This window comes from Haemaphysalis longicornis, unplaced genomic scaffold, assembly GCF_048455015.1.
Source record: "Haemaphysalis longicornis isolate Haplotype H1 unplaced genomic scaffold, Haemaphysalis longicornis Haplotype H1 scaffold_8, whole genome shotgun sequence".
Lineage (NCBI taxonomy): Eukaryota > Metazoa > Arthropoda > Arachnida > Ixodida > Ixodidae > Haemaphysalis > Haemaphysalis longicornis.
This window is the reverse complement of record NW_027526445.1, coordinates 90,979,240-90,989,718: the sequence shown is the minus strand read 5'-3', so window position 1 is coordinate 90,989,718 and position 10,479 is coordinate 90,979,240. Positions and strand designations below refer to the sequence as shown.

At 44.5% G+C, this 10,479-nt stretch overlaps 2 protein-coding genes across 2 annotated transcripts in view; both read left to right on the top strand.

Annotated features, from left to right (window-relative positions):
• Positions 1 to 10,479, top strand: part of LOC144148379 (uncharacterized) — a 63,538-nt gene that overhangs the window by 12,561 nt on the left and 40,498 nt on the right. The window lies entirely within an intron of this gene.
• Positions 5,511 to 10,163, top strand: LOC144148941 (uncharacterized). Its single transcript, XM_077680468.1, has 4 exons — positions 5,511 to 5,656; positions 6,537 to 6,813; positions 9,615 to 9,834; positions 10,063 to 10,163. The coding sequence occupies exons 1-4, from the start codon at positions 5,565 to 5,567 to the stop codon at positions 10,146 to 10,148; spliced, it is 675 nt and encodes a 224-aa protein (XP_077536594.1). The 5' UTR covers positions 5,511 to 5,564; the 3' UTR covers positions 10,149 to 10,163.

The window sequence follows — 10,479 nt, the reverse complement described above, 5'->3', positions numbered from 1 at the left end:
TGGGAAGGTGTAGGAGCGATCTCGTTGTAGCGGGTGTCGGTGTCCGATGAGTACTTACGTTGGTAGCGAACATGAACGTTGCGACGTACTTTGTTGTACTCGGAATGCATATATCGGGGGATTGGGGTGATTTTGATGGTGGCCCGTATATGAGGTGGTATCGGCTGTAGTGCTTCATGGGGTTCTGGTGCAGGACGGCCTAAATTCCGGAGGACTGTGCGTCCTGTGGGGGTGAGCGTAAGGCGAGAGAGTTCGCTGGTTCTTTGGGCTTCTATAACTTCGGAGAGCGAAATATGTAGGCCCAGTTGAAGGAGCTTGTTAGTGTAAGAGAAAGCCAGTAGTCCCAGGGCTATCTTGTAGGCTCGACGGACGAGAGCATCCAATTTGGAGTGTTCTTGGGGTCGGAGTTGGACATAGGGAGTGCCATATGTAAGCCTGCTGTGCAGTAAGGCTTGCACAAGTTGACACGTGTCTTGTTCTTTGAGATTGTGTTTGTGCATGCATATACGACGGATGAGGTAGGCGAGTGGCGATATAGTGGAGTAGCAGTGCTCTTCCAGATCCATCTGCGTGGAAGCTTACTCCCAGGATTCGTAATATTTGCGGGACGGGTTCCTGGTGAATCATGACCTGAGGGTCCGGTGCCGGTTCGGGAGGTCTTCCACGGGTACGTGCACGAAGTACGAGAAGGGCGATTGGAATGGTTACATGTGAGACCGCGTGGTGCTAGGTAGTTGAGGATGGTGTCCACTACTTGTTGTAAAGCGAATTGTTGGTTTTTTTTTCTGCAGTCGATGTAGTACTTCATTTCGCAAAATTCAAGCATCTATTAATTTTTTAAAGGAACGCTGCAAATACCGCTCATGTATTGTTTTTCTGTCATATTTTTGCGTAATGTCTTCTTCTTCAACAATGTTGAAATGAACACTAAAACCGGACTTAGACATTTAGATGTGGCTGTGAGTATGACTATTGTGCAGATTTCATTTTTTGGGAGGTTCCCGTTTGAACCCATTCCCATTTCATCCTTCCCGCTTGTCCCCCCCCCCCCCTTCCCCGTTTGAACCCGCCGCAAAACGCCCTTCCCTTTTCGCCCTTTCCCATTTCGCCTGTTACCATTTTAACGCATTCCCATTTGAACCTTCTCGTTTGTTCCGTGCCGCTTCAACCCAGTACAAAACGCCCTTCCCGTTTCGTATTTTCCCATTTAGCCCCTTCCGGAATAACGCACCTAGTTTCTACTCGGGCCCAGGCGTGCGGTTTTTGAAATTAATCCGACTGTATTTTAGCCTGATGTTTTGAGTTACGTCCGACGCTCCCGAAAGTCAAACATTACTTGCGTCAACCGTAACCTGAAAATTAAATTGAAGTTACTTCAAACGTATTTCACTGTAAAAAAAAAAGTACGCAGATGCCCTATTAACCTGCAACCTTTTTGCAATGCTCCTTTTTACGATACGCGGCGCCAGTTGCGTCACGATATGCGTCACGTCCGACCCGGTACAGCGTATCAGCTGAAATCATACCCTTCCGTCTGCTTCTGCGTTGGTCGAGCGGTCTGGAACGTGTTGCTCTCATGCGTACTCACGGCAGCCGTGATGGTTCCAGTCCCTATGGTTGCATATACGAATGCACGTGCACTCAAACGCAACACACACAAAAAAAGAAAGGACGAGAATTAACAAAATAGAACCGTTCCGCACTCGCAGTGCCAGTTTGTAGCGTCCGTAGCTCTTGCCGAGAATGAAGTTGGGTGTTTTTAGAAATGCAACTATTAATTTATTAGGGGTAGTACAGGGCTGCTGCTTTATTTCTACGCAGGAAAAAGATCTCGCGAAATGCCATAGTTAGCAGATCTAGCTAACTACAGAAAAAAACGTATCATATGAAAGCGGTAAGTGTTATGGGCTAAGACAGGGGTACGATCCATTTTAATGCGTGGCTAACGGTCACTTTAAATGCTAATGTCTGCAAAACAATGGCCATTGAAGTCTAAAGCTGAAATTTTTGCTTGGAGAAAATAGTTCGCACACATTTCCAATCCAGGCGTTAAAAACACCCCGAGCTGTATTCTCTTGTGTGAACTTTTTACGGATAATACTCAGGCGGGCACACAGTACGTGGAAAAGCAAAAGCATAGAGAGTTTTAGCATATCGTTACCGTGTTTGCGTTACCGTTTACCTTGTTACCGGGAGCCGGAGTTTCCGTAGGCCGCTGAAAACGGTAGGACACGTTTTAGCACACCGTTTCCGGTGCGTATTCCGGCCGGGGCGGCGCAAGTAGCGACATCTGATGAATTAGTCTCAAATCAAATCACGCGTAATTTTGTTGCTCATATATGCCGCAGATCTATTTGCTTTCGTTAAAAGTAGCTTGAGTATTTCACTTTTCGGGTGAAGCGTTCACAATAATTGTAGTTTTGAGAATACTGTAGCCATATTCTGTAGATTTTAAAAAGAAAACGTATGGGTGGCCCCATCTAACGAGTACAGTTAGAGTCAAGGCAAAATAGAATTTCCCAGCGCTAAATATTTAGGCAAGAAATGAGTAAACTATGTTGCAGTCATTACTCAGTAACCTACACTACCTAGCCCTCCACAATTTTGGGGGTCTAAAAGCGCACTGCGAGCTCAGAAACTTGTCGCAACTATTTGTGGCGGACGTTTTGGGAACGGGTTGAAACGGGAAGGGTGTTTTGGGAACGGGTTGAAACAGAAAGCGGTCTAACGGGAAGGGCGTTTTGGGAACCGCCGCAAACGGGACGGGCCAAACGGGAGGGGCGTTTCGGGAATGCCCTTACAAAAATGGGTTCTGAATTTCTGTTGACGTTTCATTGAGTTCTCATTGATTCAACGGAAAATCAACAGAAACTCAATGTTCATTGAGTTTACACATTGAGAACACAACGGAATTTTCGTTGTGGTCCGCACAATGATTTTTCTATTGTGGAGTTCTTGTTGACTTTTTGTTGTATTTTCAGTGACTCATGGTGATTATTTGTGAAACTCAATGTTCATTGAGTTTACACATTGAGAACACAACGGAATTTTCGTTGTGGTCCGCACAATGATTTTTCTATTGTGGAGTTCTTGTTGACTTTTTGTTGTATTTTCAGTGACTCATGGTGATTATTTGTGAAACTCAATGTTCATTGAGTTTACACATTGAGAACACAACGGAATTTTCGTTGTGGTCCGCACAATGATTTTTCTATTGTGGAGTTCTTGTTGACTTTTTGTTGTATTTTCAGTGACTCATGGTGATTATTTGTGGGCAAGTCATCAGCAACTGATGCCAAATACTATCTGCATGCTTCTTCGACATGGACAGCCACGTGCACTAAAACTTTAATACCCACTGTCCTGGATGTATGAGCCTAATTAGGCAGCATTTAGCATATTTTTGTGCAGTGTGAGTGTATTAAATAAGTTGCATTTTTCAAGGAAGTTGCATTTTGTACAGGTAGCCAGCTTTCACAATGCAACTCTCAGCGCTTTCTTGTACATATGGCAACATATCCATACGACATGCATGATATCATAACGATTTCGAGATGTCTTCAATATCACAAAGATTTCAACGAAAATCACATAACTTTTACGGCATGTTGTCGACACCTTATGAATTCAACGACATTTCGTTGTCCTCAACATCATGAAGGTCCAATATCGCAAAGATTTCAACGACTTGTCGAATAAGTATAACGACATGTCTTTAATGATAAGGACTTCTACTAGATGTCGATATACTGCAAGATTATAAAGGTCTGATATCGTAAAGAGTCAAACAACATGTCGAAGATCAACAACATGTTCATGATATAAAGATTTCAACGATGAGTCCTAGACGTTCTGCAACATGTCTTCAAGGTATTCTTACAACATGTCACATATCGCACAAATCAGCGCGTCATGTCTGATGCTTTGTGTAACATCTCGCAGACAATATATGTTCTGCCTTGTCAGCATTGGAAGCATACAAAGTACAAGATACAGCACAAGGTAAAGTACAGTACAAACTCTGATAACTTGCACTTTCAGTGTGATCGAACAAAATTCAAATTCTTGTTTATACTGTTGTTTTATCAATGTTTCTAGAGTGCATATTTCAATTTCAGCCATTCAGTTAACCCATAAAATTCACTTGTTCATACTACAAAATATCCGCTGCTTCACCATTAGCTAAAAATTTGTCTCCAGATATCATTAAACAGCAGCGTCTATATCTGGTATAGACGCTAGACGAAAACGTTTGCGTTCTGATTTTTCCCTTCTAGACGGACGATAGCATAACGACAACGATGTCAAGATATGCTTTGACTCATACCACGGCAAGCACAATCGTTTGTTGCTGAAGCCTCGGTTGCTCTTCGTCAACAACAAACTGAATCGGCCGGACAGTTTTTTTCGATTGCGTGTTTCCATTTCTGCGCAGGCCGGCGGGGGCGGCCCATGTTACATCTTTTTCGCTCGTCGCTGCCGCCCACAGTACCTGTTTGCTGCACTTATTACGTCGCCGCCACCACATGCTTCGGTCTCTTTAATATTGCCTTGCATTATCCCCAACTTGTTACAAACTCAGAGGTTTTCGCTGCTGTATGCGCCTGACATGCCAGGAGTGACATCGCTTGTAGTTTTAGCGCGATGTTGCTTGTCTGCAAGATCGGTGCGTGTCTTGCGTTACCAACAAGCGTTACCAACGCCACAATTCCAACGGCGCATGCCATTTCCTTCGTGGCTACCGTGGCTTGCGAAGAAAAGATCGCGGGTGACCTGCGATAGCTTTGCTTGAGTCAAATAAGGGAGCTCCGGCTCAATCGCTCGGAGTACTAACAATGTGACCTCGTCTGCAAGATCGGTGCGTGAGAAACAAGCGTTAGAACTGCCAGAATTCCAAAAATGCAGCATTGACTAGACACAAACGACAATTTTCATTGCCGGCTTACGTAGTTATAGAATAATTTTAAACGTTGGCTGTGTATGGCCGAGTGGTTACGTCTTCGATTACTGTTTTGAGGGTCCGTAGTTCGAATCCCCGTCAGATGTTTTTTTTTTTTTTTCCTTATGAAGGTTTTATTACCTCTTCTTTTTTAAAACCATAGTAAGCGCCTGTTCCTTGCTTTCAATCACACCGACGTTTGCCACCCTCTTCCTAAACCCAAAGTAGTTCGTTTTCTCGCACCTCCTCTGTAGAGAAACCCGCCGTGAAAACAAAACCAAAACTAACTTTAAAACCTTTACAATTTAAGTATATATGTCAGTTAGTTTACTGTTATTCGCTTTTGCGTTTAAAAACCTCAAATTCAAGTTATAAACACTTTTAATACTTTAAAAGCAGGAAGTTAATTACCAATAACACAATTTTCGTCAAACACAGAAATGCTGCTGTTGCAGTCTGGCAACTATCACTCCCTTTTTGTGTGTTTGTTTATAGAGTTGGTTTTGTGCGGAGTGGTAGCTGGGGCGATTTGTTCAGTTTTATCTATTTCAAGCTTAAATCATAGGTATAAAAGCTTTATAGGGTGACGATCATCGCCTCAACGATCATCGCGCGTCAAAGGTGGATGACATTGCGTCCGAACAAAGTGTCGGTGTCCTTGAAGGGCAAGACGAGCGTGAAGAAGGATTTTAGGCGGGAAACGTCGTTTCTGCTGGGGTGAGTACGCATTTTTTTGTTTTTCTGTTCTTGTTCGGAACGAGTTCTGGTGCTTATGGGTCAGTTATTCGGTAGACCCCCATCTCATTTGCTCTCAGAGCCTATGCGATATAGCATACTTGTTTGGCGCCTTGGATTTACCTGTCTACCGTTTCCGCAGCCGTCAGCATCAATTTACGCTGAAGCTAGACCTTTGTTGCGATGCTCGCGCTGTAGAACGCGGCAGCTAATTATTTGACATCACGCAAGGCTCTTAAACACCGGGGCGTTTGTTTGTTATGTCTCTCTCAAACAGTGCCTTTGCGGCGACTGTTAATTCCGTGCAGTGCGCTTCGCAGCTATTACGCTCGCGAGACCGGCTGCCGCCGTCGCGACCCGTCTCGTGGTCTTCGGGCCGCGATATGCGTCGTGGTATGCGTGCCGTACTCGTGAAGCTCACATTCACATACGTGGAAATTGAAGGTGAAATGCGCGCGCGTGGTCTCGCAGGGGCGCCTGCCCACTCAACTCTATTTATATTGGAGAATCGAACTTGCAAAGGCAAGCTAGGCATTGAAATGGAGGAGCCTCAACTAGTACACACCAGTTCCGATTGAAAGCTAGCGATGCATATGGGCTGCTAGCAAGCGTTCCATGCAAATTAGCATAGCAGTGAGCTTTGCATATATCAGGCATACCCCACTCACAGAACCTGCGTGCCTAATAAATACATTACTCTGACCTAAATTTCAGTTTGGGTGTTGCGGGAATGTTCTTATTAGGGCCTTGGAGGTTACTCATTAACGATTAATAATCTGCTTAATGTAAGCATTCGTGGTTTGTGTGTGCTTTTCTTGTATTTCATCAAGTGCCACCACACTCACAGATTATGCACTTTCAGGTGCTGCTGCTGGCTGTCCGGGTTGGCTGGCTGGCTTTCAGTCCAGTTTCAAAGGCTTTGCCAGGGCCCTCCGTGGCCAACTGACACTGCACCTGCTGTACCAAAGTACTGCCTGGCCTTTCCTTGGTGCTGGGTACGCTTTGCCGCCAGGAATAGTCAATCCTTCATCCATCATCTGGCCGCTTGGACCACCCGTTCAGAAGCCAGCGCATTTGCTCAACGCATCGGTCCAGGCACCGCTGCCACATCAGTGCACCCACTGATTATGTACTTTCAGGTTAGTTATTTCATGTTGGAACCTGTCATAATGTATACCTGTTAGCAGTGCTCTAGCCCCTGGTTATTTGAAAGTTTCATGAAGCAGTGTTGTGCATTTTGAGTGTGTCATTGCTTAGCAGGGATATTGAAGCGAATCTGGGGCCAATGGCTAAAGTGCAAGAATAGAAATTGAACTGACTTTGAAGCAAGTATCCGTATGTAATCAAGCCAAGCAAACATTTAGGATTTTCGATATGGTTTTGAATTTGCAATACAGACTGGTGTGGAGCTACTTTCCATTTTAAGTAAGCTTACAATATTATCTACTTCAGATCATACTGTTATTAATCACACTATACCGAAAACTACATACCGCAGTCTGTAGATTTTGTCGGCACTTTTTTCGCAGTCTCTCATGACAGGCACTATTCTCAGTGATTGGAGGATAGCCGAGGTAGCACCAGTCGTTAAATCAGGGACGGTACTTCACCATTAAATTTTCCTAACAAGCACCATACGCAGGGAACATTTCATCCACTCTCAAGTTGCTAATTATTTATAATATCACATTCGAATATCAGCACGGTTTTCACAAGGGTTACTTGAGAATTTTTCGCGTACCCAAGCTGCAGCATAAGTGTCTGATTGATTTTCGATGGCTTCCCGTCGATGAAACGGACCAAACATACCTCCAAAGAACAGAAACGTGCGATAAGGATTGAGCATGAGGGTGATTAAACAGCGCTTCCAAAAGCAGCGTACCACCGGGCTCATTCTGGCAAATTTGCCAGGCTCTAAGTCTGCGATTTAGCGCAACGACCCATTTACGGTGACACTCAAGCGACGCAGAAAATTTGTGCAGCCAATAGACTCCGCACATGCAGACACTTGTTTTGTCATGGTGCACTTCGCACGGTTCTTGCATGAGCACTTTGTGCTTACGCTGATTGTTGGTGCAGCCAGTAACGACGTAATCACGCCTGCCCGGACAAGTAGCTTCTGAACATCGCCAAGTAAAAGGCAATGATGGCAATTTTCCCAGAATTCCGAAAATAAACATCAATTGAGGATAAAAAGGTCAGGCGTCCTGCTGGCAGGACGAAACGTGGCCTCACAGGCAATGCCTGTCAGGACAAAGTGGTGTGGACTGGCCCGCCACCTTAGTGGGTTAGGAACAGAATTGATGGGCGAACGGGACACCTCTTGGAAGAATTAAACGTTCTCCTTAGGCACTGCTAAACTTGTTGCTGCTGAAATGCCAAATAAATGACACCGATTTTCGATGCCGTTCGGGGCGTCTGATATTCACGCATGGCACGGAGCAACAGTGTGGGACTCAGCGTCGTCTGCTCGCCCCGCAGTCCGAAAGAATTGGTGGCGCCCAGTGCAGGATGGAAATTCTTGTCTATCATGTCTGCTATAAAATATGCCCATGTGGTTGAGATTTCGGCGCATGTAAAGATGCGCAGGTTGTCAAAATTAATACGGAGCCCTCTACTATGGCTCACCTCACAGTCTGTGTAGCGTTGGTGCATTAAACCCGAGAATCAATCAATTATAATTTATGCTTCATCTACATTGAAAAGAAAACACTTGAAAATCTTTGTCCCCCAGGTAGAATCTCTGTCACCGCCACTGTATGTAATTTTATTGCACTCTTACCTCGCAGTCGTTTCCACCCAGATCCTGTGCATAATCGCTCAGCATTGGAAGCTCAGGCGGAGGATGGTCATGCGCTCAACATACCAGAACACTGTCACTAGAGCACCTCTCAAACTCTCGTACTCCTCAAGAAGTGCGCAGCATGCCTGGGGGGGGCACAGTAAAAACAGTGCCTCTTATCACACGCCACCACCACATGAAATATCGTTGCAGCTTTAAGTGCATAAATTTTCCTTATTCGAGCCACAGTCATTTGAAGCAATGAAAAAAAAAATAAGGCAATCAGCGCGCGGAGATGACACAGACAGTGCAAAATTACCTTATCTGAGCCGCTGTCCGCACCTGTCCAATTGTCACGCTGTGCTAGCATTCATCGTGCAGCCTGCTTCGTGTCTGTGGTTGTAGGAGGCGTGAACAGCGCAGTGCGGAATTTCGAACCAGAAACAATGCTGGGTATCCCTTACGACAAGGCATTCGCAAACCCACAATCCTGCAGAAAGAACACCAGCCACACAAAAAGTTCCTGCTAGCACCACACCGCAAACCACATTTCGCGTATGACCCTCGTGCACTGCTAGCCAATGAAAAAATGAAGGAGCAAATTGGCCTAGTTGTAACTAGGGTTCACTCTTTTCAATTTAAATAATTTAAAAAATCAATAACAGTCTGCTCATTTTATTTTGCTGAATCGGGTGCTAAAAAAAGGTCAGTTTTTTATGGATAGTTGCATGAGTCAGGGCAAGGCATCGTACTGCCTACTTTGTGTGCATTACAGCCATCTGACTATTTTAGCCACATAACCTTTCATCCAGATTGACCTAACAGCACCCAAATGGTTTTTTTTGGCCTTTCTACCACAAAGCAATACACCCACGGTGTACTGCAGTGGGCACTTGGCAAACACTTTAATGAATTCTTGAAACGCTTGTTTAAACAAGCCGAAAGCATGTTGAGGTATGCATGTTCACCCATAAAAACTAAAAATGTACATTTAAATTAAATCTATTCGAAAAGAATTTTTAGTGGATCAATGCCAAAATCTGTAAATGGATTACCGTAATATTCTGAGAAATTGTTCATGGGTACTCAAACTCTTCATTGTCTCGATCCTGGAGTTCATGTTGGTTCAACTGTTTCGGTTTTATTTTCTGCTCGCAGGTTGACATTGGGGGCGGTGTGCTAATTGAGAAGGGGTACCTGGATCAGCTGGTGCATGCGTGTGCGAGTGGCCCTGGCAAATTTGCCAGGGCTCTTTTGCGCCGTGTCTTCACTCCGGAGGAGCTCAAGGGGAAAACTCTCTTTGGAGGGAAAGGCAAAGCCCAGGGCGACACTCCTACAAAGCCAGGGTTGGACCCCGTGCGGGTGAAGGCTGTGGTCGGTGAGTGCACATGATTTGCATTTAGAGTGCCAAGAACAAAGCTGTCATCTTTGTCAACTTGTAGCTAATCACCCGTTTTTCTTCATGTGCACAGTGAGATCAGTGCATCCCTTTTATGCTTTTTGGGAAAGTGTCTATTTTTGCACACTTTTATTACTAATTCTGAGAACTTGCTGAACACGTTTTCATTTTTTATAGTAAATCATAAATTCATTCTATCTCTTGCAGGCTACACGGGCCAGAAGTTTCCAGGTGTGAGCGCCGGTTACATAAAAAATAACCTATCATCGCTTTTGAATCGGGAAATAAAGTAAAAAGTGCACGCTGAACACCTTGTTTTTCTTTTTGCATGTCTGCATGAGGCAGAATTTTTAGTCGCATGACATGCACTACTGCCACACCATAAACTCTTGTATTGGTGGTGCGATAAAATGTAGATTCTTGTTCAACCTACAATGATCGCAAAAACCTTTGAAAGAAATCGCAGCAGAAACACATTGAGCATTCGTGTAAAACTCAACAACATATCAACAGAAACGCATGGGGCACTCGTAAAAATCTCAACAAAATATCAACAGAAACGCATGCGGCACTCGTAAAAATCTCAACAAAATATCAACAGAAACACATTGGGCACTCATAAAA

What these genes read in the sequence shown, in the direction of transcription:
- LOC144148941 (XM_077680468.1), top strand. Translation starts at nt 5,565, where the DNA reads ATGACATTGCGTCCGAACAAAGTGTCGGTGTCCTTGAAGGGCAAGACG. An exon ending in GAAACGTCGTTTCTGCTGGG is followed by an intron (nt 5,657 to 6,536) that starts GTGAGTACGCAT and finishes ATGCACTTTCAG; the next exon opens with GTGCTGCTGCTGGCTGTCCG. An exon ending in CACTGATTATGTACTTTCAG is followed by an intron (nt 6,814 to 9,614) that starts GTTAGTTATTTC and finishes TTCTGCTCGCAG; the next exon opens with GTTGACATTGGGGGCGGTGT.